At 30.9% G+C, this 20,939-nt stretch overlaps 2 protein-coding genes across 2 annotated transcripts in view; one reads left to right on the plus strand and one right to left on the minus strand.

The window, feature by feature from the left end:
• LOC106472365 overlaps positions 1 to 6,145 on the minus strand; it is a 20,025-nt gene extending 13,880 nt beyond the window's left edge. Inside the window, exons 1-4 of the mRNA XM_022400953.1 lie at positions 5,771 to 6,145; positions 4,632 to 4,746; positions 2,444 to 2,614; positions 121 to 294 (exon numbers count right to left, since the gene is read on the minus strand). Of these exons, the coding sequence (XP_022256661.1) occupies positions 121 to 294; positions 2,444 to 2,614; positions 4,632 to 4,746; positions 5,771 to 6,001 (691 nt within the window). The 5' untranslated portion in view covers positions 6,002 to 6,145. The remainder of the gene's footprint in view (positions 1 to 120; positions 295 to 2,443; positions 2,615 to 4,631; positions 4,747 to 5,770) is intronic.
• Positions 6,146 to 6,501: 356 nt separating this feature from the next.
• Positions 6,502 to 20,113, plus strand: LOC106472369 (polyglutamine-binding protein 1-like). Its single transcript, XM_013933007.2, has 7 exons — positions 6,502 to 6,754; positions 9,472 to 9,745; positions 12,748 to 12,848; positions 14,217 to 14,281; positions 16,421 to 16,526; positions 19,104 to 19,170; positions 19,808 to 20,113. The coding sequence occupies exons 1-7, from the start codon at positions 6,631 to 6,633 to the stop codon at positions 19,959 to 19,961; spliced, it is 891 nt and encodes a 296-aa protein (XP_013788461.1). The 5' UTR covers positions 6,502 to 6,630; the 3' UTR covers positions 19,962 to 20,113.
• The last annotated feature ends 826 nt before the right edge of the window (positions 20,114 to 20,939 follow it).

Consider the following 20,939-nt stretch of genomic DNA (forward strand, 5'->3'; position numbering starts at 1 on the left):
ATTTGTTAACAAATCACAAATTAATGAAAAATATATTTTTTGGTCAGTTTATGGCCCTTTCAGAAATTGCTGACATGTAACCTTTCTTTTAAATTGTTCATATATAAAAGTTCAACCTACCTTGCCTTGCTTTACACTCTGAAATTGGAATAGCATTAAGAGCATTTTCCCACTGATAATCTATCATCCTATAAAGTGCATTACTGTCATCTTTAAAGGTTGTTCCTTTTCTCAAAGGCACCAAGAAGTGCCTTTCAACAAGCTGTTTTCCTGTTTCTATAGCATTTTCTTGATCTGAGAGAAATAAAAATGGGTTATTTAACAGGGTTAAGCTAGTAAAGCATAAGTAAAACATTAAAAAAAAGATTATATATATATATATATATATATACAGTAGAGTTAGGAAATAAACTCGACCAATTGATTATCTATAAGCATCAATTACATCAGTGTCACATAAAATAATCAGTTAATTAAAATTATGATTAAATCAGATATTATCATGAAAATAATCAACTAAGCAAAATTAATGTTTCTAAGTATTACTGATTCTGATTATTCAACTAAACGAAATATTGAAATTATTCCTCATTATTATTTTAAATTCAAGGTTGTTCAACTTAATCTATTAGTGTCACACCTCATGAAAATAATCAACTTATTAAAATTAGTGTTTCCAATTATTACTATTTGCAATTAATTCTCCTATAAAGTCTTGTGAGAATAATCAATTAATTGAAGTTAATCGATGAAAGAGCTTGGTGATTAATTGATTATCAAATTCTATTAATCGTCGGCTCCAACATACACAGGTAACTATTATAATAAACTGTATTTTTACATGAGAAAATTTGAAAAAGCTAAAATACAATATAAAGGAGAATCGCATTTTCCTTGATATAACGTGAACATGACTTGGTTTTACAATGTGTTCTTTAGCTGGGTGCATAAACCCTTAAAATGTCTTCCACTAGAGAATATATCACTCTTTATTCTATAACTCTGAATATCCATTTTTAATGTAACTGGAAATGAACATCAACTTCTATATTTTTAATGCCACTGTTACTTGACATATACATCACATAAAGCACATCCACATTCTGTGATGGTTCTCGCAAGAAAGAAAAAATGTATAGTACGTAGTCCTGATGTTGAGGATCTATTTCGTTTTATGTCTGTATTTTCTGCATTTTAAAATACTAGAGGTCTACACCTACCTGAATTTACTAATCACTAAAACATTTTGGGAATATCTAAAATTATTTTTATGAAAAATGTTTGTATATATTTGTGTGTGTGTGTGTGAATAAGACTTGTTCAGATCTTAACCCAATAAAACAAAAACAGGATTATCTGGACGAGCTAACTTTAACCAAAAATTTCAAGCCATTATCATATGGTAAGGTTTAGAAAACAAATAATATAACAAACTGAACTACAAAGTACATTATTCCCCCAAAAGGTGGCCAATAGCCATCTGTAGGGGTCATCTATTTTAACCTCTCGCACCACTATATAGTAGGGTTTTGTCTGTCAGTCAGTCAGAAGACACTAAAATCACGATGAGTCACAAGAAGAATTATGCACTCTGTAGCCTAGAATACAACATGATATATGAATTTTAAAAGTAAGAAATAGAAATATCTGTTACTCATAATTTTGGATTTATTTACTCTTGAAACAGAACATTTTTGGGGACCCTGCACAAGTACATCTTAAAGCATAGCTGAAAGCATGCCTTGCAGAATAGCAGCAGTAAATAGAATACGATCGCAATCCCATTGAAACTGCCAAATTACTGTTTGACACTTTTGATGTCAAGAGATCTGCCCTATCTAGAGCTTCAACCTAGGTCTCAAGTTCCTAACTGGTAACTTTTATCCAAATCAATTTACACACATAAACACTCACACACACACACATTTAAACAAGCTCACAACACAACATCTCAAGGTCAATAACACTATCACACACAGCACACCAGTCCGACCAATATGTCAAGTATATACATGGATAACTTGATTCACTGTCTACTCAGCTCATGTGACCCCTTTGGGTGGGTTTCAATGTAATGTATTAGGACGTTAAGACATTTGCCCTAACTGGGACTTGAACCCAGGAATTCCAATTCACATTAGTGCTCTGAGCCCAATGTTTTTACTAACTGAGCTACCAGGACTCAAGTCCCAAGCAAACTTTAAGTATGATTTCACAAAGAAATTCTAGAGGAAATAAAATGGATTTAACTTCTCAAATGACATACAATAACTGGAGACCAAAGAAAAGAAAAAGATTATGCTGCTTACAAACTGTCAATTCATACATCAAAGAAATCTAAAATCAATTACCATAACAATTTACTTTGAACATATGTTACACAATGCTCAAAATGAAGTATTTTTTCCACTCATGAATAGCATCAAAATATAAAGTATGTTACCCATATTCTTAGTTTCTTTCATCCAACTAACCAACTCTTCACTGGTAATTGAACGACGTACAACATGGAAAAGTCCTTGACGATGGTCTTTAAGCACACCACTGTCCTTTATCTCCTTAGCCAATGAGTAAAATTCATCTTCTTCACACTTCAATATTGGACCAGAATCATCTTGAAAAATAACCAAACTCATTACTGCTGTAATGCCTTCACAAGTTTTTAAAAATATAAATTATGGAATATCAAGGAACCACTTGGCCCATCAAGAATGACCTTCCTCATAAATGGAAAACTAATCACTAAATCCAGCCCTGATCCCCAAATATCTATTAATCTTCACTTTTTTTGTTAACTGCAGCCTCCACCACTCTAGATAACAATCTGTTCCACAAACTTACCATTATTTCAACTGGAGATGTGTCTGACTGTTTCAAATCTGAAATTTATGACCTTTTGTCTTACTGTTCTTAAAGTGTAACATAAAAAAGAATTTGCTATGTTTAATGTCTGTTGGGTTAATAAACTTGAACTTCCCAGCAACTAGTAACTTTATAACCAATATTAATGGTACCTTCTGGTTGCTAAAATTGTGCCTAATACATACATAACCCCCTTCATTCTTCAGACATGGGAACTTGATTCCCTAAATATTTTACATCCGTGTCCATCCTGGTAGATATTAATGAAACTGTGGTAAACTCTTTGTGTGGTTATATATTTGTCCTGAATCTAAACATTTCTCCTAAGCCTAGGTCAAATTTTAAAAAAATTATTTAAAGACTGTAACAGCTAGTTCACAAGAAAAGGTACCAACATCTGTCCAACTTTGAAAATGTGATTAATTGTACTTTACCTATTTTTCCCAATCAGGAATAAGGATATTATAATATATACTTCTCCAATGTAAATAACTTCCTAGAATGAAAATCAGTTGTGCCTTTGCCAACTTATGGCACTATTAACATTGCTTGTACAAGAACAAAAATTTTATTTTTTGTCTATATAAATATGTATTTAGTTCATATGTGTATCAGGGAATTAAGGAATAGATGCCGGGCAATGTATAAGAAGATACAAGCAATATGAAAACTTCAAAGCCATTAACATGCATGCTACCAGTTCCCTAGGTTTCATATCAAGCAGGGAGACTGGCTTTGCTAGCATAATTCACATTTTCAATTTTGAAGACACTTGGATGGGCTAAGTGTCCAAAATATGGTGCAAAAAATTAATTGGTCCTTACAAATAGGAAGTGAATACATTTTTTGATTGTGGTGTAGCTGATAGATCCCACAAACTTTCAGCTAAGCAGATGCAATTAGAGGGAGACCACCATGTGGATATAAACTGTCATCAATTTCTGAGGCCTAACTGTGCTAACCAGAAGCAGCAGTGACAAAAAATCTTTCACCAATCATCTGGTGAAAATGTCACATGTAACGAAAAACTGTGACCAGCAATATGGCAATAAACTTGGATATATGCAATTATAGCACCCTAATTCTAAATGATGTTAGCATTAGTGATAACACCACTGATGTGTCAGTACCAAAAGGTAGACATCAAGGTGTAACCAAAGTGTACAAAGATGCTATCTACTGTTTCACAGAGCTGTTGGAAAACCTTGGCATATCAAAGGTAATCATTTCGTTGAAAGTACGTACACCCACCTCACAATGCTAAACCATTCCAAAAAAAAAAAGAAAATATAATCAAATGTCTCATTGATTCGTAGTAATCTTCCTATCATGGATTACTAATCCACATTTTATTTATTCTAGTAAGTAGTTAGGTAACCAGTGATGGCTGAAACATTCACAAGTGTAGAGAGCAAATATAAGAACATGAGATGAAAAGAACACTCGTATACGTTTCATAATACCAATATTATATTAAATCACTTTATTGAGAGAATAACACCCTTAAAATATATTAATGCAAGGCTATACACAGTGAAAAGTTAATACTCAGTTTACCATACAAATAACATTTGAAAATACTACAGACTACAGAACCGTCACTAGATACCTAGCCTCTTCCTTAATTTTACTAGTACACTACTATCTTATAAGACCCCAGAAGTTAATCAGGGGAAAAATACATTTCAGGGCTTTAACATAATTTTTTGTAGCAAGCCATTAGTTCTTATTCATGTTGAACAGAAAATAAGTGTAAATGAACACAATACCTTTACTGTCACTATCAACAAAAGCATCTTCTGCAGGGGGAGTAGGGGCATCTTCAGGTGGTTCATTTTCTTTGATTTCTTGTATTAGTGCTTGCCACTTATCTTCATTCTTCATCTAATAAATAAATGAGTTATTATCACCCAAATGTTTTTAAACTTCAAAAATGATAGTTTTTCTAATACTAGATACATTTTTTATAAGAAGTACATGTGTAGTGTCAAGTTATTTTCCTACAATCCTCCTGCAGATTCCCAAAAAGATTTAGTAAAAAAATTAAACCCATCAGCACAAACTACTACTACTAGGTACAGGTAATACTTTAAAGAATCTAACACTTTCAAAATAACAAACTCTACTCATAGGACTATAGTTAACTTTTAAAAAAAAAGAAAACAAATTTGTTTTTATCTCAAAACATGATTCATGTACGAACCACAGGAAAACTAATCAAAACTTTATTCACTGGAAACCTCTGTTGAAGCTGAAAATGCTGGAAAAAAATGATTACAAGAACAGAATCTCATACAAATTTGTAACACAAAAGTATCATTTTATATACAAAACAACAAGTATAAAAGCACACTGGTTTGTTTAAAAGCTAAATGTATTCTCAAATTACAAGGTTATGTGAAGGGTTTGAGAATTAATATCACACTTGTATTAACATGTTGTAAAATATGAGTGATTACCATTTTCAGGACAAAATGTGATATTCCTTTTAATTTCTTATCCAGCCCCCTACGTGTTTATGCATGTTTTATTTCTTTTTCACCATCTAAACAGGGAACTAGTGAAAGTGTATGAGCAAGTATCAGGTTTAGAACGTAATTTATATTTCATTCTTTCTTTCATTACCAAGTAAATTTTTAGTTCTGATCAATTAAGTAGCTTGCTTTGATCAGAAAATATTAACAATTTAAACAAACTCATAGACACCCCATTATGTTATATCTGAAGTCGCTTCTTACATTATAAGATACATGAAAGGTAATGCAAGATCAGAAGTGGATTATATTTGATTTCAATATCATTTCCACACCAACAAACCTAGTGTCTTATATATTTATAAGTTATATTAAACATACTGAGAGGCAGTGGGCGAAATTTTTGCACTGTTGTTTTTAACGTGTAAACTTACAAGATTTTGCAGTTCTTCGTTCCCTCCAACATGGATATTATTGAAAAAAACCTGAGGTACCGTGCTTCTGTTAGTCCGCCGTTTAACTTCTTCACGCAAATTTGGAAAGGTATCTAAGTTTACATCCACAAAAGGTATGTTTCTCTCCGTTAACAATGATTTTGCACTCTTACAGTGCGAACACCCTGTTATACTAAAAACAATTACGCGTCCTTTATACTCCTCTGCCATTTTTCAATGAAATATATATATCTGTACAAGTTTTAACTTGTATTATTCGACTGAGCAGTCAAATGCGACTTCACAGATATTCTTGCCGACACCTAAAACGTCATAACAATCCGCGCCTACATAACATCTACGAATGACCGGACACGAGAGTCTAATAATCACTATAGTTGAATTATATTAAAATAAAAAAGTTTACTAATAAGTGATAGTTTAACAGAATTTTTTATCACATTAGTCTTATTAAAACTTGCAATTTACTTACTCTTTTACATATTACAATAAACATGTGCTCAAGAATGGAACTCTTATATTTGTGGTTTCTCAGGTAAGTATCAGATAAGTCCATTTAAAAATGCAAAATAAAGAGTGGGTTTCAATTTTGACTTTTCTTAGTTGTAGTATGTGAATGTACAAGGAAAGCCTTTAATCGTTAAACATTAAAGACCAAATAGTCCATTTTTTTCGATTTAAAAAATATTTTTATTAGAGGAGCAGTATCACCTGTTCTTACAAGTTACACACTGAACCACATTTTCTTTAAGCCAAGTCATAAGTGAGCTTAAGTTAATTTTTTTGCGTACTAACTAACGTTGCAAATGTAAATAGTTGTCACTACATTATTATTAACGATGCCACTTCCACCAGCATTACTTGCACGGCTTCAAAAACGAGGAATTGTTCAGATTGAATCTGATATTTTGGAACCGGATAAAAAGTCGGAAAACGAGAAAAATCAAAATAAGTTAAATTCAGGTAGTTAAGCCTAACTTACTTTAACTTAAGTTAAACCAGTGTAGTAATATTTAGTGGTGGTAATGATAAGTGTTAGTAACATTAATATTACTAGTAGTAGTATTAGTACTACTGAGTATTACTGTTACTATTATGCTTAAGAGTAATTATTCTTTGTTAGGGAAGTTTGGCACTTTTTCAATTAAATAAATATATCATAAAAATGTACGTACCAATACTACTATAGTATATGATGAATTGACCTAAACATAATATATTTCTGCTCAAACGTTTGTTATTTAGTCTGAAAGTGAAATAAAATTAACAGAGAATTGTTAAAAAATGAAATCTTTCGGAGCACTCAATCAACTAATGATTAAACAGAGTAGTAGTTATAAGTTAAGTACCCAGGAAAACATTTAGGCCCATGTTTACTGGCAACTTACAACTTTATTTACATAGCATTGGCAAAAATAATCTAGGTAGAAGCTGGATATAGGACAGTATATAAACATACATACACACCAATCACAGATATAACCGAAATTCATGTTCTATTATCGGTGTCATTTATCTGGTCTAAATTTACCATATTGCTTTAACATTATGAAACTGTAACTTGTAAGATTTTAAAACTAATCGAACATGAAAAGCTGGTTTGAACTATTCTATTTTTCCATTTTTTTGAACTGTTAGTATACTAATATAGTTGACTTAAACATATTTTAATTTCGATGACGAGGAACCCACTTTGAGACTAATAATGGTTGGAGACGGCTTGAATGGGCAATAAAGAAAAACTTTAATATAAGTTTAACATAACAGCAAATGTACAATGTTTCGACAAGGTTTTGTCATCATCAGGTAAGTTAAACTTATATTAAAGTTTTTCTTCATTACCCATTCAAGCCATCTTCTGAATTCAACTGTATTTATGGTAAAGCTACTAAGACTATCAGCCACCATGACTAATTCTGAATTATTGATCAGAAGGAAGGCAGCCAGATGGCAGCACCCTACTACCCACAATCCATGTAAAGGGATTGACTGTGATTCTTATAATGCACCCATAACTGCTGGTAGCTCTTAATAAATGAACACATTTTAGTTTCATCTTTTATCAAGTCCTCAAATAGTCAAGTGATTGGGCGAAGTTATAAGATTCTATCACCTAACAGATAAAAACGTATTTGTAGTACAATCTCCATAACGTGACGTTTTCAATTATTACAAGCCGGGAAGGATTAACATATACCTCATAATAATGGTTCAAATTAATAAATAATTTTATTGAAAGAAATAATGTATATGACAATAAGTTACAATATTTAAGTTTAAATTTGGCATGCTTTTATAGATTGTTTATTCCTTGAACAGATTGAATAGTGGAATGCAAAGGAGAACTTAAAATCTTAAAAATTTGATATCATAAATTGTGGAAGCCTGGATCTAGACTACTTGTTTCACAAAATTAACTCTCTGTTAGTAAATACCATGTGGCATGGTTTGGCTGATGAGGTTTGAACTGATGGTTTGTTATTGATTTATGAATGAGTTGGCATCAGCAACAAAATTATGAGTGAAAAGAGAGGAGAATATTTTACAGTATGTCAACCACATAACACATACAGGCACAAACAGTGGTGACATATGGAACTAAGTTCAAGGTTATGTAAAATAAATGTTATGTAGCTAGTCATGTAACATACAATCCTGTGATCTTGCAAGACAATAAAAGTTAGACTGACGAGAGGTTGTTAGGCTAGAGATTAGTGAAACTAGGATACATAAGATATTTGATTAATTCAAAGATTATATTCGCTTGATCTTTTATTAATGATTTAGTGTTATTTCTGTGAGAAGTATTAAATATTGTTATTGTTAATTATCTTAAAAAATTGTTTTTTTTCTTGGGGCTCTTTTTTTTTTTTCCCTGAGTTATGTTGTTATTATTTTGTAATTTTGATATTAACATTGTTACTTCTTTGAATATTTTTGAGCTTGGCATTTGTATTTGGAGATTGAGTTGTTTAATTTTAAAGTCCTGGCTAAACCCTCTTTTATCGGTGTTTGATATTTTGTAAAAGTTGTGTTTAATAATTGTCTTTATTGTTTTTTACATTGATAGTAAGAATAATATTATTTTATACATTACAATAAACACAATTGTATAGAATACATATATTTCATATAAGTGTAATTTCTTTTCCTTGGCTTGTTACAGTAGTTAAAGATCAAGCTTTTTTTCTTTTAAAGTTTGAGTAGAAAGTGGAGCTTTAGTTTGGTATAAGGCAAGTCTTATGTTGACTAATTTAAAATGTATCACATTTAAAATTAATGGTTTTGACACTGTGGATGTGTACAATATTGCAATTAAATATACATATAAGTAACAATTCTGATATTTATGTTACTGGTGTAGAGTAATTATAACCAGCTGTAGCTGATTAGGCTAAAAAAATTGCCAAATTGTTCATGATTTATCCCTCACGTATCATAACTTGGTGAGTGAGTAGGATATACATGTATCCTGGTATTTATTAACTAAAAATGTATTCCAGAAAAATTCTCTCTTGAAGAGCATTTGGTTAGTTTGATTTGTAGCCTACTAATATATTAAGTTATATAGATATATTCAGTTATGACATTTGTGTGGGATAAGATGTATCATTAATGTACTATTGATTACTGTATATTCTATAGACTGGTAGTCCATAAAATTCAATATCCTCTTTCAGAGCCTGAAGAAGAAGTTATTGCAGAAGATTATGATGATCCTCACAAAATCTCTCAGTCCATTATAGAAACAGATCCCACTGAAGGAGAAGAAGAACATTTTGCTGTTGGTTGTCCTAATAAATACAATATTTACCATGAATGTACCACATTTTGTCATGAGCACTGGGGTTTAGGGAAGAGACAGGCATCTCCAACAACAGAGAGAAAACGTCTGAGAATGCTGAAAAAGTACCCTTTACCAGAGGGATGGGAAGAAGTATACGACCCCGGCGTGTAATTATCAATACATTTCTAAACCTTCCAATTAGTGTTGCTTGGAAATCTATCAGTCTTAGAATATGATTAATAAACGTACACAACTTCTACAGTGGTTGATTGGTTAATGGAACAAATATTGAAAAATAATAAAAGATGTATTCGCAATTTAGTTATTACGTTTATAAAAAGTTACTAATTTTGATTTGACATTTTTATAACATTATGAATTATGTTTCTTGTTAAGTCTGTATGTGGTGTAACATTTTCATGGATTATACGTTCCAAAATTTTCTAAAAAAAAATGATTTAGAGTTTAATATCATTAAAATCACCTTTTAACATTCAATCAAAAGTATAAATTTTTGGCAGTTTTTTTCATTCTGAATCATAAACTGAGCAAATTGAGTTAAGTCAGTTGACTTTGAAGATTTGAGTTGTTTAAAAACCAAATGTCATAGGGTAGAAAAAACATGATTTTAAAACTTAACAGATTAGTGACATTATTGGTTGACTGTTGTCATGCAAAATAATCACCTGTCTCCCATTCATAAGATAAGCTGCTCTCTTGAATTTGCATCAAAAGCATAAAAAATTATTTACAAATGTAAAATATACATCACATCTAAAGTATGTGATGATTATAGACACTGTTTTTTTCTGTTGCACTGTACTGGATAGTCCATACGTCGAAACAAAGTCCTCTACAACAGACAATTATCATCCATTCTACAAAGCTACATTTATATTGTTTTAATGTTATAAACTGAGTTGGCTAAATACTCTTAATTATTTTCCTAATTTCTGTATGTATTAAATAATTTGATTGGACATAATTACAGTAATTGAAATTTATACAAAAAATTAGGTTACCCTATTTTTTCCCCTTTTTTACATTTCTGCTTTTCACCTGTTTCTTTAGCATGGCTCCTTTATTGTTGAAGCCAAACATTTTATACACTACTGTAATTCTGTAATCAAAAAAACTTAGATACTAAGTTTATTTAATGCAATTACAGTGGGAAAAATGTAACATTTAAACAATTCAGCAATCAGTATTTGAAGTGTTTCTTTCTTAATCGTAACTTTTTAATGATTTAAAAATGCCATTCAAAACATCAGTCACTAATCAAATTTGAAATAATATTAAACTATTAGAATAATATTAAATTTTGTTTCTTACCCTACAGCTTAATGTTACAATCTATACAAAAGAAAGTATACCTAGATATGTAGTCATTATTGTGATGTATTTGATCACATTAATCCATTGACTGCTGATTTGCCACATAGGGTACAGTCGACCTCTGGCAATTGAATGTGAGTGTGCTGTATACAGTGTTTAGCTTGCAAAAATTCCATGCACGTTTGAAAGAGTTGTATTCAAAGGGTTAAACATAAAGCTAGTGAAAAGTCAATGGTGGTGTTTTAATGTATTGCATCTTAAGTGATGTAAGTAGTTTAAAAGGGCAGTCCTTTGATGTACAAATGGGTTTATTATTACTTATCTTATTGTCCAATTACTAGTTAAAATCAATGTAATTAAAAATAAACCCCTGAGAAGCTCTAGTACATAATATTTTTGCTTAATTTTTTATGTTAAGTTTTATTAACCTGAGGAAAAAGTAGTAGAATGTATTTCAAAGAAGAACTGAAATACAGATATTCGGGTTTAATTATTTGAAAGTTGTTTTAATACACCAAAGGATTATATGTATTTTTGTTTTTAAGAGAACTTTAGTCATGAAATTTCTCTGTAGCAAAATAAAAATATCTGTTAACTTTAGATATTTTTACCTGCAATATAGCGGGTCATAGAACGGCTCAGAGTTGTTGTTTTTATCAAGTACAAACTTTTAGCTCATAGCTCCATCATCTTGTGACCGATTTGAGATCTAGTTACAGTTTTGGGCTCAGGAGGTCAAACCCTTTTGATTGATTATTTGACTATGCCCAAGGTCTCAGATTAATTTACTAAAAGAATTTCAATCTGAGGGTAGGCTGGTAGAGATCCTAATGAGTAATAAATTCGAATTGGGTATACGCATCCCCCATGCTTGGTATTGCTGGGACAAAAATATAGATAATAAAAAGGAAAAACAAAAGGTCTCATAAATTATTGTATTCTGATCCTGTCTAAAAGAATTTCAAGTTTCATGGCTATTAAGGATTCCCTTTTGTTTTATTTGCCATAAATATAAAAGTTTATACCAAATATATTTCCTGGAGTGTTTCAGTTGTATACTAACGAGTTGGTTGTCTGCCGAGCAGATAGAGGGGTCGAACAACACATCTTTTTAATACATTATTGCAGGGATTCTCAAACGTATTTCTCTGCATACCACTTTTATAATTTTGATCAAATTATTGTACAACTGTGTAGTTTCTTATCTACTTGAGAACAGCTAGTGCTGTACAAATAACTCATTAGGCATAGCAGTTCACAACAACTGACGTGCCACTGAGAGTACGCATATCATAGTTTGAGAAAACCTGCATTAGTGTATTTTACAGTGGAATAAATAACGATAATAAGGGACAACCATATGCACTGGGTGCACATGCATCCTTGAAAGTCCTTGAACTTTAGAATTTCTTTTGGCAAAAGTACTTGAAAATGTTATAATAGCAGTAGATATTGATATATCTAACTTTAATACATGTTGCAGAGTTGAGCGCAGTAAAGTCTTTCTTTTCTTTTTAGTCTACATTAATATGTTGAACAAATAAATAGGAATTTTATAAAATTTCAGTGGAATCCAATTGATTTTGGTGAAGGTTTTAGCTTCCAAAAAGTGCTTGAAAAACATTTTGAAAATGCTTAGAAAGTTCTTGAAATTGAAAGTTCTGAGCAATTCGGTATGAACCATGTAAGCAATAATGTTTTGATGATATTATACATCAATCAAAAGACTTGGAAGCTTTACTGTGAAGTCATTTTGCACGTGTTAAAATAAAGGTCTGTAGTGTTTCATCTGTATATATGTACTCAACAACTGTTTTCTTTGTATATTTTGCAGGGGTAGACACTATTACTGGAATATTTCTACAGATGAAGTTTCATGGTTGTCACCAAGTCATCCAAAAGCAAAAATTTCACTACCTGCGGCCAAATTACGTGGTAAAAATCAAAATATGACAATTTGTGTATAGACATGACTCTGTCCCTAATAGACCTAAGCAGTTTTAATAGACCACACATTATATAGTTTTTTCATTAAATATAGTGTGTGTGTGTGGAATAGAAACCTTGTTCAATTTAGTTGATTAATTTTTTTTGTGCCTCTGTGTTTTTCTTTATGACTTTTTTTCTATTTCAAACTTTCTTTGAGACGATTAGATACAGGAAGATTATTTAGAACCAAAGGCCAATAAATATATGAAAATTTTGTTTCTTTTCTAACTATGCTATTATTTACGTAAGCAAATCAGTTCATTATTCAATGATATAAACAGTTCTGTTTAAGACAACTACTGAAGTTGTAAATACTTGTTTGTAGCTGCCAGTCAAGCCATTCTTATTCAATAAAATAACTTTTCTCTTGGCCTCTAGTAAACTTATTACCGAGACAAAGTGAACAATAGAATATGGGATAATCGAAGGTTTCGTTGTTTTTTAATATAAGAATAAATTGTTAAAACTGAAGTTGTAATATTATCAACTTGAAATGTCAGATATCTCAGAATATCCTTATTTGTAAATATAAAAGATGAGAGAGTGATGAATTAGCTCAGAATTTTATGATATGCAGCAATAACTGTTAAAAAACCAAAGTTGTTGAACATACATAGAATGTTATAACTTAAATATAAATATTACTTACGTGTGCTTACGGACCTGCCTACTGCTAAGATTTTGCCATAGCTGCTACATAAAATTCTCTCTGGCTACGGTCATTTTGAAATAGCTATGGGGTCATAATGTGTACTCGGTTCATTCAAAGTCCTCCATATGCACATACCTGTAAACTCTGTCACTCTATTGTGAATACTTGTACGTTCCACAGAAAGCAAGCCACTGGCTATTACTCAGGTGAAAGAAGCATTCACGACACCAAGAAGGTGGCGAGGACATCTTATAGTGTACATTGATCTGCAGTTCATCCTTTTTGTGTTCTAAAATATATTGTAATGGAGAATACATTCACCCCTTCCTTAAGAAGGATTGTATTTGTGCTACTAACAAATCACCTTTCGCTACTGAAAACTGAGCAGTTGATAGGCAAACGTTACTGAGAGCAAACTTTATGGGTAGCCAGGTCTGTGCATAAGTGTTTGGAAAGACTTCGTTAATCTTATGAAAGAATATGACGTAATGTACCAAAAACTTAATTTGGCTTCTAAGTTTCCTTAATTTCTTGTAGCAAGAAACCTTTACAGAATAGACTACATGTAATCTCTGTAAAGAATGCAATGTAATTTGTGTCTAAAATTATGTACCTGTGTACTTTGTATACATTTATGCTAATTGGATATTAAATCTTGCTAGCGATTATGAAAGAAGCTGAAGAGGAAGATATGGATGATCAAGGGGATGAGGACATGAGTGGCAGTGTGAGTTGTTCATTCCTATGATTATTTGAAACTGTTATTTATTTCAGTACTACTTTAATGCATGTACACTGTAAAATGCTTTTTAAACTAGCAAGAACCTAGTTATATAGGTAAAACTTGTATAAAACATCGCAGGTAAGATTTATGTATTTAGTCTCTAATATGATTAAAAGAAAATGTTAATATCTCAACAATAGTACATTTCTTTACAAGACTGCATGCAAGGGAATATATATTAAATAATAGCCAGTAAAATCATTAACAACCAATGATGCTCTGTTTTACATGTTCTAAATTGTTGTAAAGAATACGTGCATTACTTTAAGGACTACTACTTCAACTTATATGTAGTTAACATACAATTTTAATTGCTCTATGATAAATAGAAACTTTATAAGAATTTTTTTATAAAGAAAATTATTATTAATTTATATTTCAAGTTCTGATGTACAGTGATGTGTAACTGAAATGTACATAGCAGGGTGTCTTGAAAATCTTTGAAAATGGAATTTCAGGGGTTCAAATTGCTTGAAAAGGGGCCTTTTTGGCAAAAACTTGAAAATATTGTAATAGCAGAATATATCGATATATCTAACTTGTGGAGTTGAGCACAGTAAATAAAGTCTTTCTTTTCTTTTTAGTCTACATTCATATGTTGAACAAATGAGAAAAAAAATTTATTGAAATCCAATTGATTTTGATGTAGGTTTTAGCTTCCAAAAAGTACTTGAAAAACATTCTGAGAGTGCTTATAAAGTGCTTGAAATTGATCTGATCAATTCAGTATGAACCATGACATAGATATGGAGATTAACTGTTATATATGATAATCACATGTGTTTTTTTAAATATATTTGACTTATAGTAAATAGCAGACTGTGTAAACATAACTTTATGAAAAAGCAAAATTTATTCATGAAATTAAAGAACAAGTCTATTCAATTACACAAAAAAGAAATTATTTAGGCTTAACTAGTATTGCACAAATTTTACAACTTAATGTTCATGAATAAGTATTATTTAGTTAAGTAAGTTTGAGCTTGTTTCTCTGCATCATGAAATTCTAAATGAACTTTATAATTTCTCAAGCTAACCAAAGTTTAAACTGGTAGCTAGTAATATTTCTTTTATAGGTTCCAAATAGCTTATTTGTATATGTAAGATTGGTGATATACAGTGATAGTGATTTTGATAAATATTTTAACATGTTTATGGGATGTAACAATTATTTCTAAATGAAACCTGTTTGTTTGGTTCCATTATGTCTTATTCTTAGTTTAATAACATTTGATACGGTCAAGTTTTTCAACTTCGTATGCAACCTGATTCTTTATAATGAGTTTTATAAATCAAAACCGTATTGAGTGAAAGGTCTCGTCAGCACTGGATACAGCAGATATAGTCTGGCTGACATATTATTATTATTCACTCCTCTTCACTTTTACTCAAAAGTTCTGATTGATAACTGCATAATTTGAAATAACTTTTACAAATTATAAAAATGTGAGGAACATACACTTCCAGACTTACTTGAATTAATGTTAATGTTATAAAGCAGAGGAGTCGAAAAGTACAGGTCCGTGTATAAGTTAATATTAAAGTCATTATCTGTAATAATTTATCAACTGTGATTATGAATTAATGTATATAATGTTTTAATAAAAATACGATGAAGGTTCATTCTATAACAGTGGTAGTATATAATACTATGATGCTGATGTAATATTGATAAAAGTCATGTAATTATCATTATAATAGTGTAGTGAATATATGTGTTATCAAGTAATTGTAGAAGAAAACAAACAAGGTGAAACACATCATATTAAATTAAGCCTAATGACGAAATTGAAAACAATGTTTCTGGCATTAACTCTATAGGTTTGTATTGAGAATAAAACTTGATAAAGAGCCATTGTCTAAAACATTTTTTTTTCCAAATTCATCAATAAATGTACTTTAATTTGGTGAGTGTTTTACTTTGTTTTCTTCATGTCATGCTTTTCTCTTCTTTAATGTTATTTTATTATCAGAACTTTGTCAACTAAATGCTTCTGTGATAGGATGTATTTAGCTTATTCACTTTAGCCACAAATGATGTTTTAATAATCTAACTAATACCTTAACATTGTTTATTTGAAGGACTCTGAATCAGATGAAGGAGAGGAAAAAGAAGATATGGAAGAGGATGATCGACGAGGACATCAGGAAAGGGACAGGCATACCGGCCGAGACAGAGGTGGACGAGGTAATCGTGCCTATATTAATTTGAAATTATTAATTATATTAATATAAAATATATATATATATATTAATTGAAAATGTACACAATTTATTGATTCATTGTTTTTTGTTAGTTTCATATGAAGCAACATATTTTGAATATATAATGAACATATTGTTTATAAATAATATTTAATATGGAACATTAAATACAAAGGTTATAGCCGTTGGATTATTTAGTGACATGTAATAAAAACGTTGATATAGTGGTATTAATCAACAGTAAAACTATACTTAAACAGCTCACTTATCTAACCAGTGTTAAGTGAAACAAACGTCTTGCTAGTGCTTGGCCTAGATGGTGAAATAAAAATTGATACTTCACTTCATGGTTATTTTAATATGTGTGTATGCATTTAATATCCACCCCCCATTATTTAATAGTTATAGTTGTACAATTATTTTATTTAGATTTAAATAATTTTCAGTTATACCATCGATATACAACAAATTTGATTCTTCTTTAAATGATAAGTACAATACGTATAATTTTATTTTCAATCTATTTTATACAGAAGAAAATGTTTTGTAATACAAATCATACTTTTAATTTTATAACACAAATCACCCAAAAAATTTTCAAAGGTTTTTTTTTTTTGAAAAAGGTCCAAGCTTTTCTATTTGACGAATATTTAATACATGATTATGCCATACCTCTTATGCCAACTTCATTTTTAGATTACTGGTTAGATAACAATGTATGGATTTTGTTTCTATGATAATTTAGTTTTATAATTTTATTTGTTAATACTAAATTGTTATTGGTCTATAATTAGGCTTATACATAGTTATTTAGCAAAATGTTTCATTTTAAGAGAATTGAAAAAGATAGTAGAAAGTTCGCTTATGAGACTGGCTTGGAAAGGTCATGGAAGATCAATTATATCACCTGATGTTTAACACCTTCGTGACATAGCCATTAACAATGACCAGTCCACTGCCCGTTGTATTTAGAGCAGAAACTGAAGGGATTATTAGTGGCTTTTCTAAACGGTAATAAACAGGTTTCTTGAGTATGGTTTATGATTGAGAAGAGTTGCCTCAACCTCTTTTGGATTTTGTGAAGATCCTTTGCATTGTTTTCAAACTAAATGTGACCTACTGACATCTAAGGTTGTACTTGAAACAGTGCAATTTGTAAAATAAGTTCTTCAAGAAAACAAAATGAGAGAAATGAAGAACATCTTATGTTGATAACCTTGAAAAGTCTTTGTCTCAGTGAAGAGAGCATTACTGCAAAAATGGGTATAAGGTTAGAAACAGTAATGCTGAATATGCAAAACAAGCCTTAGCCATTAATACAGTCAAAGAAAATGCTGCCATCTTGGTTAGATGGAAGAAAAACTATGGCAAAGATATCAACAAAATCCAGGAAGTGTTGTAATGTTATCCCACCCATTCCTACCTTATTTTCTTACTTTCTGGTACTCCCATTTCTTACTTCCTAATATTTTATGCTTGTAAAATGATGTATTTGTGTAGGTGTTATCTAACACCAGAGTAATGGAATTTGTGCTTGATAATACTTTGACATGGTATTGGACTAATACTACAACCTTTATTGTATTCAGTCAGTTCAGACTACCTTTAACTAATGGTTAAGGTCAACAAGAAATCTTGATCTAAGCTCCATAAAAAGCTGTGGGTATTCCTTGTGGGATATGTATGTAAGTGTTCAAACCTATTACCTAACTTCAGAGAGCATTGTGTTACAATGACTGAGGACAGGAATATCTTCTATAGCATTGTTCACCAACTCAAGAGCAACAAGTATTTTTATTTCTTGCTTTTGAAGTTCATATAACATGCTCTGTTGTAGCCTACAGAGTAAATAATTCTTCTCGTGATCCATGGCACGTGCACATTGTACTGATATCATGACATTGCAAATTGCAATGTTAAGTGCCTCTTATGTGATGTCATTTTAGTGTATACTGACTGACTGACAGACAATACACTTCTGTATAGTGGTGCAAGTGGTTAAAACAGGTGACCTCTCAAGGCAGCCTTTGGCTCACTTTCGGGGGAAATTAAGATTATGCCCTGCTGATGCAGAGAATTTAGCAGTGCCAAGTAGGTCCATACTCATAACTCACTGTCTTGCTTTTCTAAATGTGACTCTCCAAAAGAAATTGATTCATTCAGACTTTAAGTCTTACAACTTTGGATTTGAGGATGTTTTATGTTCCAAAGTTGTAACTAGCCATACATTGTAGCTGAGACTGATACATTATTTGTAATCCATAAATCATTGGTGCCCCTTAAATGTACTTTCATTTTATAATTATTATTCATTTAGTTGAAGAAAAGTGTAGCATCTTGCACCTTTAATATTTCAAGGAGTTTATTATCAGGGCCGTATACTCTAACACTTGTAAATGTCTTGTGTTACAAAGTTTAAATTTTTATATGAAATTAAACTTGAAAGAATTTTATTGAAGTAGTTTTCAAATATCTTATTTATTGTGATTCAGAAACAACATGAAAAGTTATCTCTAGCATCTGTATAAGTAGAAAAGTTACGTTTTCTCTTCATTTCCAGGAAGGCGAAGGCCCGAAGATAAAGAATTGGATCCAATGGATCCAGCAGCATATTCAGATACTCCTAGGTAATTTTTATATTCCATTGTCTTCTTCTTATAATTATATGCCTCTCTTTTAAATTTATGAATTAAAACTATAGAAACCGTTTTAAATAAAAGTTCAAAAATACAGCTTTTGAGTTGATTGTTTATTTTATTTAACTTTCTTTCCAACGTTTCAACGACTCGTGTGGCCATCAATCAGATAACTGTCTCTATTTTGTGAAATACTGCGTGAACATTTTGTTTCAATTTAGAAAACATACAGGGTGACACCTATGTTTTGATTTAAATTAGGTTTTAGTTCAGGAATAAATAATGCTTCTTTTATTTTTATTCTATTATTGTTGTTCTCATTGCATAATATTTTAAATTTGTTAATGTTAATTTGTTGTGCTGTGTTTTTAAATGTATGATAAGGGTTTATTATGTTGTTTGATTCTAATGCTTATGTTACGTATTTCACAAAATAGAGACAACTGATGATAGCCACACGAGTGGTCAAAACGTCATAAAAAAAGTTTGATAAAAATAAACAGTCCACTCCAAAGCTGTATCTTTGGACTTTTATTTAAGGTGTATGGTGGATTTTCTATCCTCACAACAAATATAGAAACCACTATTGAACAATCAGTACAGTATTATTTAACTATCATTATCACAGGGGAACCTGGTCTACTGGCTTAGAAAGGAAAGGTGAAGCAAAGACTGGTGCTGATACAACAGCTTCTGGGCCTCTTTATCAGATGCGACCCTACCCCGCTCCTGGTGCTATATTGAGGATGAATGCAGACATGAAACCTAAAGTGAAGAAATAGTTGACCAACTTATCATGTATTACCTGACTTATTACTGTGGAACATTCACTTACTAGCAAACAGTAATTATTAGGGCACTTGTATATATACACACTCATATATATTGGTACTGTAGTAAACATTATAAATAAAAAAATACACTGAAACTTTTATTTGTAGTCAATCTCAACCTGAGTTACAATCAAATTATAATCATTAGAAAAACTTGGCCACAGCAAATGTATGTGTAATGAAACAATTTTTCAAGAATGTATGCTATTTAAAAGACAAATTAATGATAATACTTAAGTAAAGGTGTAATGTTTTACAAATATGAAGAGTTATTAGAACATAAAAACCATTTCCTTAACACATTTGAAGGAAGTTTACATTGTAAGGTAATAAATACGAGTTGAACTATTCAAGTTTATTGCCAGGTTGCGATTGGTAACAAGACTCGCACAGGGTGTTAACTATAGTTCATCTACTTGTCTTCTGGCTGTAAAAAGTATATTAGAACACAACAAGTGGTCACAATACAGGCATCTCTGTCAATTGTGTTGCTAAGACATGATGGTAGGTGCTATGTTATACTTATTTAGTGAAAGATTTTCCACTTAATGTAACAAAAACAAGCAACATGAGGCCTGGAACATCATTCTTATGAACTGCGATTAATCCTCGAAATTTTATGAACTGTTTTTACCTAACTTAATAGTTGTGTTAGAAACATACTAGTCCATATACATGCATTATAATGGTATTTGCTTGGTCAATAAGAGATTATTGTAATAGTAAAAAATTTTAAATAGTTTATGCAAACCATGCATAACACTCATTAATAATGAAACGAATAGAAAAGCATTGGAGGAACAGGTTGTCCTCATGATAAAGCTATAGATTTCAGAGCTGGTTTTGAATCTGTGTGTTACAGCAAATATTCCGTGCACTTTAAGCTGTGACAGTCAATTAACTTACCATATATAATAGGTGTTATAG

The sequence above is a fragment of the Limulus polyphemus genome, unplaced genomic scaffold (genome assembly GCF_000517525.1).
Source record: "Limulus polyphemus unplaced genomic scaffold, Limulus_polyphemus-2.1.2 Scaffold5275, whole genome shotgun sequence".
Lineage (NCBI taxonomy): Eukaryota > Metazoa > Arthropoda > Merostomata > Xiphosura > Limulidae > Limulus > Limulus polyphemus.